At 43.6% G+C, this 21,390-nt stretch overlaps 1 protein-coding gene across 1 annotated transcript in view; it reads left to right on the top strand.

The window, feature by feature from the left end:
* Positions 1-930: 930 nt before the first annotated feature.
* Col14a1 (collagen type XIV alpha 1 chain) overlaps positions 931-21,390 on the top strand; it is a 208,091-nt gene continuing 187,631 nt past the window's right edge. Inside the window, 2 exon segments of the mRNA XM_052747825.1 lie at positions 931-1,099; positions 21,183-21,319. Of these exon segments, the coding sequence (XP_052603785.1) occupies positions 21,232-21,319 (88 nt within the window). The 5' untranslated portion in view covers positions 931-1,099; positions 21,183-21,231.

Genomic DNA, 21,390 nt, shown 5'->3' on the forward strand with positions numbered 1-21,390 from the left:
ACTCGTTTTGGTCTTTTCTCACAAAGTATGGTATTGCTAAATGGTCGGCATGTATGCAACTCCCGCTCTCCCATTTGAGCCAACAACTTCTAGTATGAAGGTGAATACCTGGGCTTTTTTTAGCCTCACACAAAAATGGGAAGATGACCTTTTAAAGAGCACTCAGAAGGCCGGAACTCAGGCCCAGGTCCCCAGAAACCCAGGGCTCTGGAGTGCTTGTCCCAGGGCAGGACTTCTCAAAGGGCGTGGCCTGCATGGATCAGGACCCCCAGGGTTTTGATAGAGGCTGAGTCCCTGGGATCCGCCCAAATCTACTGACTACAGTTTGTGCATGGGGAAAGGAAATCTGCAGGTCCAACCGCACGAAACTGTCCACATGTAGTTTTTACGACGAAGAAAACCCTCCAATTTAACATTCCTTCAGTTGATTCCCCTGCACATAAAAGTCTACCTGCGGCGGCGGCCTTGCTGTGCTGGCCTCTTGGACTTAAGGGACAAGGGAGAGGAGACCCTGTGGGACGACAAGGCTCATCTTTGGGGATGGGACCTTTTGGAGCTTGGGATGAAATCAGGAGTGCTGGAGATCTCTCAAAGGGACCTGGGCTCTGGTTTAGGATCTGGGAGCACAGGCCACTTGCAGGGGACCAAGCGGCTGGTCATCCACGCTCTGCAGCCGGCTGCCACGCGCACCTGGGTCGGCTGCCAGGCCTTGGGGGGAACTTGGGAAGCGTGGGGCGGGCTCCTCTGCAACTGGAGCGGGGCGGGGATGCTGGAGAGGAGGAGGGAAAATGGGGTCTGTCTCCCCCACCTCCCGCCCCCGAGGCCACCTTCGGCTTTATAATTGGCTCGCTCAGCGGTTCCTTTCCTCTTATCTGATCCTGGGCGAGAGGCGAGGAGGGGAAGCTCTGCAAGGGAGGAGGCGGCGGGAGAGGGACAAGGAGAGGACAGAGTGAACGACAGGGAAGAGAAGCTAATTAAGAAAGGGTACTCCGAGGGAAGCGAGCTAGGGCAGTGGTCCGCTAAGAACCAACCGGCGGCGGCAAACCTTCCCTAGGCGCCAGGCGGTCCCCAACCTGGGCTGGAAAGTTGCCCTGCACAGGTCAGTCTGTCTTTCGCTACTGTTCTTTGGTTCGGCTTTGCATCATCTATAGGTGAAGAAAGAAAGCCGGAGAGAGTGAGCCACCTGCAGACGAAAGCGATTTCCAGGATCGTCCACAGCACGTGTGCCCGCAGGATGGCCTGGGGGACCTTAGGGGTGAGATAGGAGATCGTGCACACAGATGCCTCTCCGGGGACCACAGGGCAGAGAGATTGCAGGCGCTGAGTGACCGATATGGGGACAGCAAAGCAGCCCTCCGTTTCTCTCTGGGGATTTCCCCATGGTGTCCGGGTGCGGTGGGCGCCGGGCAGGAACTGGCTGCCTTTGGCTGCCCTACAGTGGTAGCTCCAAGCGTGTTCTTCTGGCAGGGACTTAGGGATTTGTGTGGAAGCGCTGTGTAGGCATAGAGCGCAACGCTGTTTAGATTCTCCTTTGCTGGTGCCTTGGGAGACTTGTTCATGGAGACAATTCATCCAGACATTCATTGTACTGCTGCACATCCTGGCAGCTGTGGACCAGGCTCTGAACGGAAAGAGGAGCAGCTAGGCAGAGCTCATAGAGCGTAGAATGCTACCACGCTCCTCCTGTTGCTGCTTTGAGAGGAGCCGCCGGGCTAAGATGCTGCCAGAACCCTCTTCACTTAATTTCCCTTTTATCTTTCCGAACTCGTCTCTGAGTTTCCTTACACTCAAGCCTCTGGGCATCCAAGGCGTCTGCAGAAGCTGGGCTTTGTGCACAGTGTGCACAGGCAGGGGCAGGGCGAGTTTAGGTCAGTAGAGTACCCTTGTTACTGAGTGGCAAAATTTGGAGTTCTGCAGACTTGGTGCTCTGTGGGAAGCTAGTCTTGCGGCTGGAGAGCTCAGGGATGCTTAGCCTAGGTCCAGGAGAGCTTTCAACTTGCCCAAAAGAGCGCCCCTGAAGACCCTTGCATGCAATTCTCACAGTAGCCCGGATCCCCACCCTCATGCCCTCATCCCTCCCCATCAGTCCAAAAATGGCTTCTAGAACTGCCTGAAGTCCCAAGAAAGATTTTCTTGTTAGGCAGGGTCATATGTAGTCTAGGCTGGTCTAAAACTTTCTTTGTAACTGAGGGAGGCCTTGAGCTCCCAATCCTCCTGTCTCCACCTCTCAAGAGCTGGGATGACAGGTGTGTGCCAACACCTGCCTTTAGACTCTGCCGGAAGGTTTGGGGAGTTCCTGGCTGGTGGCAGCTGGAGAGGTGGAGTGGGAACAGGAAGAAGGGAAGTAGGAGTCAGCCTCCTGTTGCATCACAGTAAGGAGAAAGGAAAACGAAAACGAGTTTTCTCCATCCTCATTTGCTGGAGGCCCTGGCACGCAGCTTCTACCAAGGGCCAAGAGGGCACTTCTTTATTGGGTGAAGTAGCAAGCAGGCTCAGGGCGGTTGGAATGAGGAGACTGGGTGTTCTGTCACTGATGAAGGATTCCAGCTCTGCATGTAGCCTCACTGTTACATTAGAGATGTGTGGGTGGGTGGACGGATGGACCGATGGATGGATGGATGAGATTTAGATTGGCGGTTAAGAGAATAATGTGAATGGGCTTTGGTTGAATCTAGGCTCAATGCCATATTTTGGACTTTCTTTGGTGGGTTTTTTTTTTGTTTTGTTATTTGTTTTATTGGGACAGGTTGTCACTCTGTGGCTCTGGCTGGCCTGAAACTCATCATGTAGCCCTGATTAGCTAGGACCGTCTTGCCTTAGTTCCCTAAGTGCTGGAATTACAGGCTTACACCACCATGTCTGGTTCCTTATTTGTATTTTTTTTTTTTTTTTTTTTTTTTTGGTTTTTCGAGACAGGGTTTCTCTGTGTAGCTTTGCGCCTTTCCTGGGACTCACTTGGTAGCCCAGGCTGGCCTCGAATTCACAGAGATCCGCCGGCCTCTGCCTCCCGAGTGCTGGGATTAAAGGCGTGCGCCACCACCGCCCGGCCCTTATTTGTATTTTAAACAGTTTACTTGACAATCATTCCACACCGGATACAACCCACACATTCGGAATGTATAATTCAAAGGCTTTTAGTATATTAGAGTGGGCAGTCAACATCACAAATTAAGAATGATTTTAGGTGCCTGGAGACTTGGCTTAGTGATTAAGAACACCCATTGTTCTAGAGGGTCTGAGTTTGGCTCCTAGCAGGGGCATCTGGTGGCTCACAACCACCTGTAACTCCTACTTCAGGGGATCAGACAGCCTCTCTCTCTCTCTCTCTCTCTCTCTCTCTCTCTCTCACTCACACACGCACATACACACACACACACACACACACACACACACACACACACACATCCCCAACACACTACATACATACTCACACATCCCCCCACAGACATCCGTAAACACATCCTCACACACCCACATGCCCCCCCCCACTCACACACAAATACACACTCACACACACTCAAACACACACACACATCTCCACGTATCACATATACACACACATCCCCCCTGCACACACACACACACACACACACACACACACACACACACATTCCCAACATACCACATATACACTTACATATACACACACACTCACACACACATACATCCCTCTACACATCCACACATCCCCACACACCATATACACATATTTTAAAAATTTTAAAAAGAAACAAATGTTTTTAGTATTTCCAAAAGAAAACCTTCACATGTGGACAGTAACTTCCCAATTCTTTCTGGACTGTCACTTAGTCTCTGGGGATTTCATATGAATGGAACTATACTACATATGGCCCTTTGTGGTTGATCTTTTCCACCTACTAAGATATCTTTAGGTTTTATCTGTGGTACACAGGGTATCTTTTTTTGTCTTTTAATAAACATGGGACACTCTCTCTTTCTTGAGGAGCCCTGAACCAGAACAATCCTGAATCTCCATTGCAGCCCTGACCTCCTACAGGTCCCTTGGAAAGGACAGGAGCCACCCTTGTGAGGCCTCTTAATAATTAATTCTCTGGGCAGGGTTCCTTGGAACCTGTCAGTGTTCCTGGAGTAGTTTTGGATGCCTCCCAGGCTTCAGGATGGATGGGAGGAGCTCTTTGGCCCTGATCCTGGTGCTCTAGCAGTCCAGCTGAAGATTTGAGAGAAGTCTCTAGCCTTCCATGCTGTTCAGAACCCTCGGGGGCTGGCCTCCAGAACAGGCTGAGCAAACTAGAGCGACTAATGTGCGAGTCAGGGAAGCCCCTCACTTACTAGAAAGACCCCACAGGGCACGTTCCCTTCAGATCTTACTTCCCACTGCCCCCTATGAAGACACAAAGATCCTTTTCCTTTTTCTTTTTTTTTTTGGAGCTGAGGACCGAACCCAGGGCCTTGTGCTTGCTAGGCAAGCGCTCTACCACTGAGCTAAATCCCCAACCCCTTTTCCTTTTTTCTTCTCGCCTGGTTGTAGTTGACATCGTCTGTAGAGATGCGACTTCTGCTACTTTGCAATCACTCTCAGTTAAATTCAGCCCAATGACCGCTGTTTTCCTGGACCACAGAGTATAATCATCGACAGCTTCTTTAAGTCTTCATGAATCGCTGCACACTGGGGCTGTGCTGTGTGAGCACCACCGAGCTAACACACGATCTGCGACTATGGCGTGCGTGCAGGACTCACGAGATGATCACTCCAGGGACTGGCCGTGGAGGGCGGGGGAGGGAGGCAGGAAGAAAGTGTGAAGGGAAGTGACAAAAGTTTACTTTTGTCTTAGAAAATATGCCCTTGATAGTGTTGGATGTCCAGAAAGCAATCATTCTCTTTTACTCCTCATAAGTAAATAAACGGTGGCAGGGGTCCTGTTACTCTTTTATACATTAAACTTTGAGTGTAGGCTGCTTCCTGTTCTCATGGGGATACTTACCCGTGTGTGTGTGTGTGTGTGTGTGTGTGTGTGTGTGTGTGTGTGTGTGTGTGTCTGTCTGTCTGTCTGTCTCTCTGCTGTTTGTCTGTCTGTGTTAGAAGCTGCGCTACTCAGCTTTCTGTCACCATAACAAAATACTTGAGATAATTATAATGAGCGAAGATGTGCTCTGGCTCATGGTTTAGGAAGTCTTGTCCGTGGTGAGTTGGCTCTGATGATGCTCTGGGCCTGTGGCAGGGCAGTACATCAAGTTGAAGTGCACAGTGGAACAAAGCCATTTACTTTGTGACCCAGGGAGTGAAGGGAGGGAAGGGGAAAAGTCCTGTCTGAGACAGCCTTCTGGAGACCCCTCTTACATTCTACCCCCTCCCAGAGGGTCAAGCCTTTAATACGTTGGTCCTCTGGGTGACATTCATAACCCAAACTGGAGCAGAAATACTGGCACATTCCGAGTGTTTATTCCTTTCTCTGTGAAAAAAAACACAGTATCTTCTCATTACTTCGGGACATAAATGCTATTTCCCGAAAAAGCCACCAAACTCCAGGGAAATACGGTATCTCCTCTGGGGTCACAAATCTAGCAAGCGACAGGGAGATGATTAGACAAAAGGCGCATGGAGTCTGACGGGTCCACACAGCTTTGGCACTTTATCTACCAGTTTCTCTGCTGAGGGATGCAGTAGGGAATGTGTCTGGAACTGGAGTGGATGGCGTAAGCTGAGGTCACATGCTCTGGTCACTGAGGCAGAGGGATCTAGGGACCGCTTAGAACCAAGCTGACTTCTAAGAGTCTGGTTGATGAAAGCAGTTTCTTTATTCTCCCACTTCGTTCTCTTCTTCTTTCCTCTTAAAAAGTTCTATAATTTTTTTCTTTTCTTTTCTCTCTTTTTTTGGATCCTTTATTTTGTGGGAATGCGACGGGAAAGGAACATCTGTGGGTCGTTATGAGAGCCAAGAGTACAAGCCGGAGTGTGGGGCTTAGAGACCCAAATTCTACCAAGGTTGAAAAATGTAAACCCCAGCATCCCTGCGAGGCTTCCTCTCTTCTCCCTATGTGTTGTGTATGTATGGGCTTGTATGTGTGCATGTTGTGTATGCAAGAGTGTGTGGGTGTGTATGTCTGTCATGTACCCATGTGGAGGTCAGAGGACAACTTTCTGGAGTTAGACCTCTCCTTCTACTGTCGGTGCTGGGGCTTGATCTCAGGTCACCAGGTTGGCACAACACACAACGCACACTTTTACCTGTTGGGCAATCTTGCTTCCCCTCGCCTGCCTCCTTTTAAGACTGTGTAACCCCTCTGCTGCTGCCTATGCAGCTATTGTTAGCCTCGAACTCACAGCAGCCTTCTCCTCTCAGCCTCCTGTGGGCTGGCAATACAGGCATAAGCCACCATGCCTGGTTCTAAATCAGTTGTCATCTCGCATTTTTTCTGTTAGTGGCTGCTGAAATTACCCTGACAGATGTCCCTAACTTGAAATGTTTAGGGAGTTGCATTCCGATTCTTCTCCCAGATTTTACTTGAGCTGCTGGTGGGAATTACTGCTAGCCGTTGCTAGGTCCATCAGAATGACTTAGGGCAGGTCTGTGTGGGCAGTCAGGGGACACTTTATTGAATAAAGAGATGCTCCTGGATGGCTTTCTGTCTCTGCTTTGGGGTGAGGAGCACACTGAATTGAGGTTAAAAAAAAAAAAAAGAATTTGATTGTCTTCCTCTCCAGCTCAGCATCTTGCTGTGTATAGTCACTATGCTAAATATTCAAAAACATTATTGCATAACGCATTTTTGAAAAGAGAAATGCAGCAGATAACTACAGTTCAGCGACAGCACATAAAGTGGAAAACAAAGGTTAGCCTCATAGGCACCAGGGGAAAGCCTTCTGGCTTTCGGTGGGAGGACCAGGGAAGCCTTTCTGCATGGAGATGTCCGAGGTGAGGAGTGAGCTAATCTTCTGCTGAGGATAGTCACAGGCTTTGATGAAGGTAAGCTCCCATTTCTTTGGTGGCGGAGCTCTGTCCTTAAAAAAGCAAGATGAGAGGAAAGACAAAAGCCAGATGATGGGACATTCTTGTGTCAAGTAGCTGCCACTAATTTGCTGTGCTTCTGGAATGGCTCTGGCTTCTATCTCAAAATTTACACATCTAGTTTAAGAATGTCGAGGCAGCTGTAGCTCTCTCTCTCTCTCTCTCTCTCTCTCTCTCTCTCTCTCTCTCTCTGTCTCTCTCTCTCTCTGTGTGTGTGTGTGTGTGTGTGTGTGTGTGTGTGTGTGTGTGTGTGTGTGTGTGTGTATGTGTGTACGTGCTTGTATGAATGAGTATATGCTCAGGAGTGAATGAGCGTGGAGGTCAGAGGTCAGCCTTAGGTGTTATTCCTCTGGAGCCATCTACGTTTACTTTTGTTTGAGATGAGGTCTCTCATTGGCCCAGAGCTCACCAATTGCATTAGTTTGGCTGGCTAGACATCCTCCACGCTCTGCCTCCCCAGCACGATTACAAGCACATGCTACCATGCTTGACGTTCTTATGTGGATTCTGGGGCAGGAACTGAGATCCTTTACCTAATTAGCTATTTCTCCGACCCACAGAATGGCTGCACTTCTGATTTGTATCTGCTCTTGTACAACTGACTAGCTCACAAAGCTGTTGCTAACCTCGTAGGACAAATTAGCAAAAAGTGACAACCCTGGAAAGTCCTATGTTATTGAAGAAGAAAACTGAGCTTTCCTCTGGGTCATCTGGCCCTGAGGCTCACAATTGGCGGGTGCCTGCTAGTTTCAAGCACTGTTTACCTGAAGCCAATTGTAAGTCGTGCAGCATATACATGCATTATTCCCTAATCACTCATTGATAATTAATCAGTATTTATTGATTGCTTATTGTATGTATTGAATTTGCTAGATTATATTTTAAAATGTCATCCAGAGGTCTCCCTGTGCCAACATCCAGAAAGGTAAAGAATTTCTAAGGCCACCAAACTAGTTGAGGAGCTGCTGTTTCTTGGCGAGCTGGTTGATGGTGCCACCCATAAAACTGTTGTCAGCCCCAGATGAGATTAGTTTTTCTTGGTAAGGCATCCCTCATGAAGAAATCAGGGCAGTTCTTTGACATTTTGGAAGCAGTACTGTGAAAGTGAGCTTTAATTGTCAACTCAACACAGCCTAGAGTCAGAGGGACTTACCGAGGGATTCCTGGATCAGGTCAGCCTGTGTGCATGTGAGGGTTTGTTTTCTTCTTCTTCTTCTTCTTCTTCTTCTTCTTCTTCTTCTTCTTCTTCTTCTTCTTCTTCTTCTTCTTCTTCTTCTTCTTCCTCCTTCTCTTCCTCTTCCTCTTCTTCTTCTTCTCCTCCTCCTTCTTCTTCTTGTTCTTCTTTTTAATGTGTATAATTGTATAACATGCCTGTTTATGTATGTATCCATATTTATATATATGTGGGCACCTGTGTGCATGCATGTGTGTATACAGGTCTGATGTTGACCTAAGGCATTTTCTTGATCATTCTCTGCCTGGTATATTGAAGTAGGGTCTCTAACTTGAACACAGATCTTGTGGCTTTAGCTACTCACTCTTTTCATCTTACTTTGGGGTTCCACTGTCTCTCGTTCTCCCCAAGATGGGATTGAAGGCCACTGTCATACCCTCTTAGCCCTTATGTGGGCGCCGGAACTGTAGTCCTTATATTTGCCAATGCTTTGCCCCACAAGCCATCTCCTCAGCTTGAGGTCCATATCTCAAACAAACTAACTAACTAACTAACTAACTAACTAACTAACTAACTAACTAACTAACTGACAAACAACAACCAAACAACACCACACAAACCACAAAGGAACCCCTACAACAATCAAACAGAAAACGATGAACAAATAATATTGGAAAGGTGGAGTTGAGGCAGACATTTTAAAAATCATTTTGTCACGCTCCCCCAAGTAGGAAAACTCACTCGGATTGTAATCCCAGTCTTCTAACAGAGAAAAGTAAGCTGTTCTCATTGTTGGACTTTGGATTTGCATCAGTTCAAACCTTCTCTTTTTAGAAGGTGTGCCAAAGAATCCAGTTTTAGCTTCTGCATGAAGGCTCTTTAAATATAACAATGAAGACATCTGTTACACACCTCTTATTCTTAGCTCTCTGGGGCCTGAAACATGCTCACATATGCCCGTTCCTTCAAAGGTTCTTTGCACAAACTTGTCCACCACTGCAAAGCCTTTTTTTCTTAAGAAACCTGTGAATGGCTCTCGGGTCAGGTGGCCACATCATCAGAAAGCTGATCATTTTAACCTGCATAGAGCTCTATCCAGAGAGAGATTAAAAAAAAAATGGATAGGAATGTGTTCCGAACCGTCTACAGTAGTTCACATGATTGGTAATGGCTGCCTTTGTAATTATCTGCATCCTCAGTTTTGGCTTCAACCTGTCTGCCAAGTTGGCCTTACACCCTTAGTCTGAGGGAGATAGAAGTTTCTTTGTTTGCCTTCTTCCTTTAGCGTCTGCCGAGGTAGCGAAATCACTGCTTATCACCACTTCCGTTTCCTCTCCGTTAACCTGCTGCCCAGGGGCCAGAATGAGAACTCTCTGAGTGCTATCTGTGTAGTGCGGTGATCATCTTTCTTTTGACATTAGTTTTTAAAAAGGAGTGTGCCAGGCAATGGTTTTCAGGCCAGCATTTTCCTCCCTTTATGCAGTCCCCCTCCCCCACCCCATACTCCTGCTGGTCCCCTTCTTCCCCCGTCCCCTCCTGCCTTCATGTCATATATATTCTATTACCATTTTTCTCTCCTCTTACTTACCCTTTTTCTAAAGATTTATTTTATTCAGATGAGTGCTTTGCCTTCACGTATGTCTGTACCACGTGTGGGTGCTAGGAACTGAGTCTGGTTCTTCCCAAGAACAAGGGCTCTTAACCACTGAGCCAACTCTCCAGCCCGAATGTTCTCATTTCCTTTTCCTTTTTTTTTTTTTTCTGAGACAGGGTGTCTCTGTGTAGCCTTGATTGTCCTGGATCCCACTTTGTCAACCTGGCTGTCCTCAAACTCAGAGATCTGCCTGCCTCTGCCTCCTGAGTGCTGGGATTAACGACATGAGCCACCACACCGCCCGGCTCTTACGTACCATTCTTAAGACATTATTTCCCATTTCATGGTTCCCTCTCTGGTTTTATGATCCATACTCCACCCTCCACACACATATATGAAAATTAAAATCTAGTCTTCGCATGTAATTATGCAGTATCTGTCTTTCTGAGTCTAAGGTGCTTGTTGGATGGAGTATTTTCCAAGTCCTTTGATTTTCCTGCAAATGTCATGATTTCATTTTCAGAGACAGACATTGTCTTACATATATCATTGACAAAGAAACACGGAATGGCTGACATGCTGCCCATCTTGTGCTAATGTTCCTTTCATCCCATTTCATGCTTCTGTTAGCTTTGCATTTAGCTTGCAATCTTGCTTCTTAATGGAATTGTAAGTGAGCTCCCTAAGGGCAACACATGGTATGATGTTTTGTACCTTCTTTAGCACCAAGAATTCCACTTTGGTTATATAGTAGGACTCTCAATAAGTGCTGGAATGATAATTCCAGTACCATAAATAGCTGTCTCTCTCAGAGCCTGGGTCACAAGCATCTGTGTATACCAGGTGGCTAAGAGCAATTCTGTTTAAGTTTGTAGGGTTTATAAACAATGGCTGGTGGGAATGCTCTTCAAGATTTGGTTGTGTATATGTATAAGTTGTGGCAAGAGATGTAACCGTTGAATAAACATATGAAGGACTTTTGATAAAACCGGCTGTATGCTAAGCTGAGAATTCTTTGAGAGCCTGTAAGCACTGGTTAACAGCTTCACTTGGGTCTTTGCTCTGTATTAAACCTCACTACACAAATGAGATCTGATAAAACAAATACACAAACTAGAAGCATGCTAAATTAGCACTGATAGGGCTGGTTTAAGGCTGTTTGTAAGGTTATGACAATGTTTTGACCACACTTATGCTATGCAATATCAGCTCTCCCCCATTTTGATCTGTACCTTCTGCTTTCAGAATTAAGTAGCCATTTCTGACATGGTGTGTTTAAGAAGAAGAAGAAAGAGAAAAAAATAAAAGTAGAGTTACTTGTTTATTCAGACTCTCGGGCAAAGTTTCAACAAATGAAGATTTGACATTTTTTGGTAAATGTTAAAATATCTCATGGCATTTAAACAGAAATTGAGACTTTTCTTGCTCTACTTCTCTGTCCAGAAGTTTGGCAACTTGGCAGAAAAGCTTGGGAAAATTAAGATGCTCTTGCTAATCCTAATTTAAAGTAAACAACAAAAAGAATTTAAAGACAGGCTCTGCATACAAGCTTTATTTCCACTCTTATAAATAAAACCATTTACCCTCAAACTGATAAAAGGAGTGCAGTAGGTACTTAATTAGCTAAAATGTTTGAAATATATTCACTTACAAAGCTACATGTTAATTATTGTCAGTCAGCACCAGGACACAGGAACTTCAATGCTTTGATAAAAACAGACAAAAGGCTCTTGCCCTGATATGGCTGGAGAAGGGACCTTTTTTTCCTGGGTAAGAACAGTCTCACATGATCTTATGCGCATAACCTAGTGTGAAAGAGCCTATGGGACAGATGTGGTCTCTTTCCTTGACTTATTTACTTGAAACCTAGGGTTACCATGCTTGGGGAAGGAATTATTAGAATGAATACTTCATCTGAGAAAGAAATTTTGTGGCTATATTTTTCTTTGCATCTGATGGGCAGATCCATGGATGATTAGCTGATTGAGGACATATTAAACTGAGTAGGCTGGGGCTGCCTATTGGAATCTTCTCAAGTCCTGTACACAAGGGCTGCTCAGTCCCTTTGGATTATTTAGCTAACCTGTAATAAATTAATTCAAATGCTGTACAGATAATACCACTGAATATTCCACCTCTTCTATGATTTCTTTATGAATGAATTGCACAAAGAAAATAGTTATATATTCTTCCAGATACACTATATCATTCTGACATAAAACCAGAATAGTGAGGCCGAAGTGTAGATGAGTTATACTACTTTAACAGTTTATAGAATTATGGTATTTTATGATTCTGAAGACACAGCCTCATATAGCTCAGACTACCCTCAAACCTGCTCTCTAGCAGAGGTCAGCCTTGAACACTTGATTCTGCAGCCTCTGCTTCCCAAGTGATGAGATTGCGGGCTTGCACCACCACTCCAAGGAAGATTTATATTTTATTGCATTCACCAAAGTAACTCTCGGGTTAAAAGGGAAATAAAAGCTTATGTAATGCTGTCAAAACATGTTCAGTGGCAAAGAAAGAATAATGTTGAATTAATGAAGGATTAAGCAAAACAATAAATGAACATAAAAAAAGAACATTTTGCTATCAACCAGAAGTTAAAACAGAAAACAGCCATTACTGATAAATGCAGAAATAAACTGAAAAAAAAAAAGCAATAGATTTGACAACTTATCAGACTCTTGTTCTTAAAAATTGCAAATTGGACATATCCTTAGCCTGTATATTTTTTTTGTCAGAAACATACTGATTTAGAGCTTATAAACAGAAAAGAAACAGTTGGAGCTGAGATAATGTGACAGTGTGTGAGCAAACATGAAAATCCATATACGAAGAAAAAAAATCCGGGGAGATATCAAGACCAGAGCCAAGAAGTGTAAAATTTAACTAGATCTAAGACAAAAGATAAGGAAAGCAGGGGAAAGGTTATGTATAAATCAGCATCAAGAAGGGAAGCAAGATCACTGGACAGGAAAAAGATGACAATAGACACTCTCCAGTTTTTCTTAAGAAGCTGGAATCATCTTGACACCAAGATTTCTCAAGGAAACTATAAGTCAACCTTAGCTATCGACATAATTTAGCTGCACACATTGGAATTAGTGTAAAAATGATCTTAAGGTAGCGCAAGAAGATACGTGAGTCTGGAAGGAAGCTCCTCAAGGAGGCTTTGCACTGCGGATGCTTGATTGGCAGCTGTTGAAAGAGGTCCTGTGGTAAGCCAATGCACAGATGGGCGGCACAAATTCAGTCCAGGTCTAGACGCTGGCGCCAGAACTCTGTGCAGGAGGCTCACACAGATGGACAGAATCTTAGGATCCTGAAGATGAATCATTGCCCAAGTCTTGCCTCATGCGGACCTGGTTTTGTCTTCAAAACCTTGGATGCTAAGTCACTGTTATGGGAATTTGGATAAAGCAATTAGTGAGCAAAGGGCTAGTTCCCGAGCGGTGGTGCAAGCCGAGACCTTCTCCTGGATCTCCTTTTGTGTGTTGTGAAATCCTAAGAGAAGCCACTCTGGCAGCATGTAACACTGCTTCAGGAGAGCAGAGGGCCCTTGGGATGAGTGATCGCTAAAGTATTCATTCATTGTGGGAAGTGTGCAAAAAGCAGTTGCCTCCCCCAGCGGCATTTTCAATGGGATAAGGACCCCAATATTAGCATCGCAGCCTATCTCTCCCCCCGGAACTGGAGAAGTGGATGTTCACTCTAAAGCTCTTCTGAGACAGTGCTGCAAGCAGGATGTCTCCTCCTTTATCTTCAGTCCCATGATGAAAAGGCATTCATCTGTAAGGTTCCGGAGTAGATCACAAAGGAGAATGACCCTGGAGGGTCTGGAAGAAGCCAGAAAAGCAAGATGAGATCTATGCCTCTAAAATGGGAAGAAAATCCCTAGGTTAGTCCTGACTCAGATCCAATTGACCCTGACATTCCTTATCCAGCAAAACTCAGCAGAGCCTTGAGACCATTTGTGGCCGCCACTAACAAGGCCATGTCCCAGGTGTCCCCACAAATGAGGCAGGAGTCTAACCTTAGGAAGCTCCTCTAAGGAGGTCGTGGGGCTTTATTGTCAATAGTCGCTACCTGATGACTGCACTGATTTCTTCCCTATCTATGGCATTTATAGACTTGGAGAGGGCTAAGACTTCTAAGGACCTTCTCCCTCACTTAATGAAGTCTTTCCACAGTTGATGAAAAATTATCTTCCATCCCTGCCTCTAGCCTAAAGCTTGGTTGCTATGTGTCTTGCTAGATTAGATCTGTTCCAAAGATAGAGCTAGCATCTTTCAGAAGAACATTCAGGCTGGACGGTGGTGGCACACGCCTTTAATACCAGCACTTGGGAGGCAGAGGCAGGTGGATCTCTGTGAGTTCGAGGCCAGCCTGGTCTACAGAGTGGGTTCCAGGACAGGCTCCAAAGCTACACAGAGAAACGTTGTCTTAAAAAAAAAAAACCAAAATAAAATAAAAGAAAAGAAGAACATTCAGGCCTGGAAGAAGTATCATGAGAGCCATTTAAAACATTTTTGACTGAATAAGCAACATGTGTTTGATTAAACACTCACACTCCAGAGTCTCTTGTCAAGCTTTGTAACCCAGGAGACATAAAGGGCAACTCTTAGTATATTCCAGCTACACCAGGGATTTTATCCAGACGTCCCACTATCAAAGACCTCAAAGTAGAAATAACAGAGAAATTTATATAAACCTGGCATGGTGACTCACACCTGTATTACTGGCATTCGGGAAGTTGAAGAAAGAGAACTAAGGTCAGCCTGGGCTTCATAAGGAGAATTGAAAAAAGAATTAAAAAACATCTATGTCAAAACCAAAAAAGCAACCAAACTCATGCTTTTCATTTGAAGACGAAGGACACTTAAGATAGGCTAGAGATTTGGTTCAGAGGTTAGGTGCACTTACTGCTCTTGCAGATTTTCGAACCCAGCACACACATGGGACCTCTCCCAACCACCTGTAACTTCAGCTTCAGGGGATCCAATGCCCTCTTCTGGTCTTTGAGGGCAATGGCACACATGTGGCATATGCGCACACACACACACACACACACACACACACACACACACACACACACACATAATATTTTAAAAAGTCTTAGAAAATAGCAGTTTTGCTCTTCAAGAAAAGTTATAGCAACTGTTACTAATGAACCATCTTTTAATTTATAAGTTGCAATTAGGTGACTTTAATTGATTTGATGTTATTTTTGTCTTTTTTTGTTTTTTGAGACAGGGTTTCTCTGTGTAGTTTTGGTGCCTGTCCTGGATCTCGCTCTGTAGACCAGGCTGGCCTTGAACTCACAGAGATCCGCCTGGCTCTGCCTCCCGAGTGCTGGGATTAAAGGCATGTACCACCACTGCCCAGCTTATTTTTTTTTTTTTTTTTGTCTTTTTTGGCCATACATCTACAATAGAGAACATGCAAGCACTTTAAAGCTTAAGACATTTAGCAATTCATTGGCGTTATAGCAGCTGACTTGTATTTAACTAGTCTCCTAGGACCTGGAGGGATGGCGATTTCAGCTGCTCTCATTCTCAAGAACGTAAATGACTAAGAGATCAAATGAGGAGTCACTAAGTGTAAGTTTGTGAAATCTTTTTCAAGGATGGAGCAGGATCTGTCATTTCTACTTCAAAATGGCCTGGTCCAAAAGCCAGGGCTACTATAGTTATGTGGATATTTAAAAAACAAGAATTGTCTTTTGTAGGTCTAGACTGCAAGGGTAAGTTAGTAGTATCAAAAGAATTCATGGCAGTGAAAGATCAAGAAGGAGAACATAAGGAAGTGTCATAAAGGAGTTGGCACTGATCTCTTTTTAAACCATATTTAAGTACAATTTGCATATCATGTTTTAGTTGGACAGTTTGTCAAGTTTTAGTAGAGCCATGTAATTATGAAGACATCACCACAAATACATTTTAAAGTAGCATCTATTTTTTAAATTAATTTTTTTAACCTAGAATATGGAATTACGGGCCTCATTGTACAGTTTCATTCATAAATATGTACTCTGCTTGTATTTATACCCCTACTCCCATGTTTTTCTCACCTTTTCATGATGCTCTTCCCTGCTCCCACGTCTTGAGTAGGCTAGTTTTTGAGGGAGGATCTCACGTAGCCTCTCCTCCTGATCTATTTCCACTTTCCAAGTGCTGGGATTACAGCTGTGAGCTACCACTGCTGCCTAAGAACTTCAACACCACCACCAAAACCTGAAAACAAACTACACCTCACCCCAGCTAACTACCAGCAATACACTTAAGGGGAAATTTTGAAGTTTTACTGTTAAAAAAAAAAACCTTAGTCATGCAATATGAAAAAAAAGCATTAGTTACAAGTGTGTTTAGCACAAGAAATGAGATTGGAAAAGATGTAAAGGTATGTATCATTATAAAGCAATGTATTTTTGTGTTGCAAATCGCCCATTAGACATCACAGCACTGAAAAGAGTCCATTCTTACCTGGAATTAGAAAGTTAAGATAACTAGATATAAAATTTGGGTTGAGACAGGTCATTTTCCCTGTACCATAAGACAGCAGGATGAAAAACATTTGGTTAGGTTATTTAATTGAACAAACAAACAAACCCTAAACTTAGTAAATAAAATTTAAAGGTTAAAAAATAAACTAGAAAAATGGTGCAAATAATATCAGTTAAAATAAATAGATAGTATATAAAGATTCTCACAATTCAGAAAAAATGGATATGACACAGATTTTGTTTAAAAAAATTAAATAGCCAAAGAATACCAAAGACTGCATTAAAATGATAGTCAAGCTTTAAAAATTTTTTGAATTTAATTATTTTGTTTTATGGGTACGAGTGCTTCTTGCCTGCGTGTAAAATGGTGTTTTGCCACCATGCGCACAAAGAGGTTGGAAGAGAGTATCCAAAGCCTTCGAACTGGAGTTACTTACAGATGTTTGTGACCCACTGTGTGGGTTCTGGGATTGAACCCAGGTCTTCTACAAGATCAACAAGTTCTCTAAACCACTGAGCCATCTCTCCTGCCCCTAAGATAGCCAATCTTAATTTTTTTTAAAGATTTATTTATCTTATTATATATACAGTATTTTGCCTGTATGCATGTATGCCTGCACACCAGAAGAGGGCACAAGATCTCATTACAGATGGTTGTGAGCCACCATGTGGGTGCTGGGAATTGAACTCAGGCCCTCTGGAAGAGCAGCCAATGCTCTTAACCTCTGAGCCATCTCTCCAGCCCCTAAGATAGCCAATCTTAATTGTTAGATGTCAATCTGTATTGAGACATGCCCAGGAGACCATAAAACAACCTTCGGGTGTGTCTGAGTGTGTTTTCAGACATAATCCCATCAGTGGTTTAATACATTCCAGCATTTAAAATTTAAATAGATTGCTGGGAGATGGTGGGACTTCCTGCTTGGTAGGAGGAAGTGGGTCACTGGGGTGTGTGCTTAGGTGCCGCATCTTTCCCTGGCCTTTCCAGTAGTCCCCTTAACTAGGTCTTTGTTTCCATGATCAAGCTGCTCTGATTTGCCAGCCTCTCCCTGTGATGGCTGACTGACACCTCTGAAACTTAGTAGAAAGAAACAATTCCTTTCTCTAAGTTATTCTGTCAGGTGATTTAGTTATAGCTGTGCAAAATAACTAATCCACTGGCTATGGAGGAAATCAAATTAAAACAAGAGTCATAATCCCATTTACTTCTCAAATCAGGTTATGCATTAACCCTCTGATGGTAGGAGTGATACAGCGTGGTACTTAGGTGCTGGTGGGAGCAAAAATCAGCGTAACTGTCCACACTACCTTGTGTAATTAGTTAAAAAAAAACCTCTTATCTTAGAGGGGCAAAGTGGCACATGCCTGCAATCCCACTGTCTGGGGCCTGAAAGCAGGAAGGTTATTAGTTCAAAGCCAGCCTGGATGACCTATTGAGACCCTGTCTCAAAAGACAAAACAAAATGTATATCTTGTTTTACCCAGCAGTTCCATATCTTGTATCTAGTGAAAGTCCGTAAGTATCAGTAAGGATGTCTATTGCAGTGTTTATATTAAGAACTTTGGAAATAACCTAAAATTTTCAAATACTGACAAATAGTTTATATTCTTAGGTTTTCTTATAGTAAAAACATTGTTTTTAGGATCTGTGATGGCTATTTTTTTGTACTTAAAATCCTGATTTTTATTTGTTTATTTTTATTGAAAAATATTTTCATATAACATTGATGTTTTTCTCCTACCCCAGTTCCTCTCAGATCATCCCCATTTCCCTATCCACCAAAGCTTATGTTCTTTTTTCTGTCTTTAAAAACAAACAAACAACAAAAACAAAAGAAATACATGTACACTCCCTGCTACAAAATAAAAATACAAACAGAAGACCAATAAAATTAAAAAAAAAAGTCCAAAGCAAAATGAGACAAAAAGTCCACAAAAAATGCCATTGAGTTTGTTTTGTGTTGCTCAACCACTCTTGAACTTGGGACCTGTTCTGAAAGTGTGATCAATATACCCAGTGTGACTCCACTGGAGAAAACTGATTTCCCTTTGCCAATGGTATCAGTTGGTTAGGCCTGGAAGCCTGTGTCTACAACGTAGAACCACTTAAGAAGACAGCTTCAATTGAGGGACTACCTAGGTCAGGTCCATCTTTTGGGGAATGTCTTGACTGCTAATGGTTGTTGGAAGACCTAGCTCTTGTGGGCATCAATGTTCTCTAGGCAGACAGAGGTCCTGAGCTAGACAGGGCAGGAGAAAGGTAGACAAGAGCATGCAGGCAGCAAGAGTGCATCCTTTTCTCTCTGCTCTTAGGTGAGGAAATGATGTGAATTAGCTGCCTGAGTTCCTGCCTAGACCTGCCTCCAAATGCTCAACTGTAACCCAGAACTGTAAGCTAAATAAACTCTTTCTTCCTAACCTGATTTTGGTCAGGATATTTTATCACCAAATTAGAGATGTAGCCAGAAAACAGGACCAGCAAGGAGGGATATTTTAAGAGATAAGCACATTGACATGAAGGGTTTCTCTGTGTAGCTTTGGAGCCTGTTCTGGAGTTCGCTCTGTAGACCAGGCTGGCCTTGAACTCACAGAGATCTGCCTACCTCTGCCTCCCAAGTGCTGGGATTAAAGGTGTGCACCAATACCGCCCAGCTATATATTCATGCATCGGATACTCTATGATATTGTTAAGTTGCCTTTGCTCTTATGAAGAACAATTTTATATAATAAATGGAGGAGGGAATAAGTGAGTGGATAGATGATTGAAGATGTCCAGTAGGAGAAGGCTTTTGAGACATCTTCTTATAGTTTTTAAAAGTACATTTAAATTACATATAAAAAGATTTTGTTAGGATGTTTTCATAACTATACCTATTTCCATCACATTTATATCCCCATTATGCTCTCTTATCCCTTCAACACTCTAACTGATCACCTTCTTCTACCCAATCAGTCCCCTTCTACATTCCTGTCTTATGAATATTTAAACAATGAGTTTAATTATGGCTACTTCCAGGAGCATAGGGGGGGTTATTATAGGAGCATAGACATCTTACCAATGGCTATGGAAATGTCGCCTTAATCTCTAAGAATTCAGAATTTCTCCAATGTAATGATTTAAAATAGGATTGTGGTCAGCAGACTGACCTTTTCTATTAATACCAAGCATAGTTCCTTTCTCCCCTCCCCCCATCCCTTCTCTCTATTTTTTTCTGCCCTTTATTTTTCCTGTCGTCTTCCTGTCTCTACATTCCTTTCTCACTCTGTTCTTGTTCCTCATCTTTCACTAACATTAAAAGAAATATATCTGGAAGAGTTTCTGATTCATATATATCAGAAACAAAAAGAGCTGTGAGAAAAGATCAAAGGATTGGAGATTATTCAACCTATGAGGAGAAAATGGAGCAATGACTTCACACTAGCAAGCTCTCTTTGATCACCAGTATAAAGGCTGTACTCATTTGTGGCCTGTGAGTAATGTAAGGCGGCAGGCGAGGTTTCACCTTAGTGTGATAGGTAGAGGACAGACGCACAACTGGAAAAGACAGTTTCAAGCAGACTATTCAGTTTATATTTGTCCTTACAGAAGAGACTCACAGTCCAGCCTGAATATCTCGCCCTGTTCTAATGCCCCCTATCCTCTTTCTTTTTTTTTTAAGCTTTATTTTATTGAAAAAAGTTTTTTTCTTGTTCATAAAATATATTTTAATCATGTTTTACCTTCTCCCAATTCATCCCAGGTCCTCCCCACCTCCCTCTCCACCTCCTTCCCCACCTCCCTCCCTACCAAACTTTATGTTCTTTTCCTCTTTCTCTCTTTACAAAAAACAGACAAAGACAGAACAACAACAAAAGCCAACACACACACACACACACACACACACACACACACACACACACACACACAGACACACACAGACACAGACACACACACAGACACACATACAGACACACACACAGACACATGCACATAGACACACACACAGACACACACACATAGACACAAACACACACAGACACACTCTCATAGACACACACACAGACACACTCATAGACACATAGACACAGACACAGACACATAGACACACACAGACACACACACACACACACACACACACACACACACACACACACACACACACGGCTCCACAAAAAACAAAAATCAAAATAAACAAAAGCAAAAGATTGAAAAGACAAGAAGTACCCAAAGCAATAGGAAGCAAAACGTCTACAAAAATAGCAGTTTGAGGTCCTTTTTGTGTTGGCCGACTACTTCTGGGCATGGGACCTGCCCTGAAACTCCACTGGAGAAAACTGATCTTCCTTAGTCAGCAGGTGTCAATAACAAATAGCTTCTTGGTAATGGGAAGGACTCTGTGTCCACCAGCCCCTCTGAGAGCTGCGACGCCATCTGGCTTGAACCTGGGCAGGCCTTGTACATGTTGCTATATTCTCTGTGAGAGTTCATATGTGCTTTAGTATGTTGTGTCTTGAAGACATTATTTGCTTGGAGTCATCCATCACTCATCACCTCTGGTTCTTACAATCTTAATGCCTCCTCTTTTTTTTTTTCTTTTTTCTTTTTTTTTTTTTTAAGGCAGGGTCTCACTATGTATCTCTGTTTGGTCCAGAACTCACTATGTCGACCAGGCTATCCTTGAACCTGTAGAGATGCACCTGCCTTTGACTCCTGAGTCCTGGAATTAAAGGTGTATGTCACCACACCCAGCTCTCCCAATTGTCTACAATACAGATTTTTCCAGAGGAAAAGAACTTTCTTCTGCAGTTCGTGTTGGAGAAGGAAGTCCCCAACGCTGTAGGGAGTTAATTCTTCCTGACAGCGCTACACCACAGTGGTCCTTGTGCTTCTCCTGGATGACAGCATAGACTGATTTTCCACCCTCTCTCTGTTTCCAGGCAGCTGTTGCACCTCATGTAAAAGGTCAAAGATACAAAAAAAAAAAAAATGAAGATTTTTCAGCACAAGATGCGGTACAGGCTGATTCTGGCTTTTTTGGCGGTTGCTTATTTCTGCACCATCGTCCGGGGTCAAGGTAATTGAAAAACCTGGGAGTCTAGTCTTTTGGGGTCTTCATTTTCACAATCTTTGGTTGGTACGACTGTG

This window comes from Peromyscus californicus, unplaced genomic scaffold (genome assembly GCF_007827085.1).
Source record: "Peromyscus californicus insignis strain IS unplaced genomic scaffold, ASM782708v3 Scaffold_20__1_contigs__length_68692818, whole genome shotgun sequence".
NCBI lineage: Eukaryota > Metazoa > Chordata > Mammalia > Rodentia > Cricetidae > Peromyscus > Peromyscus californicus.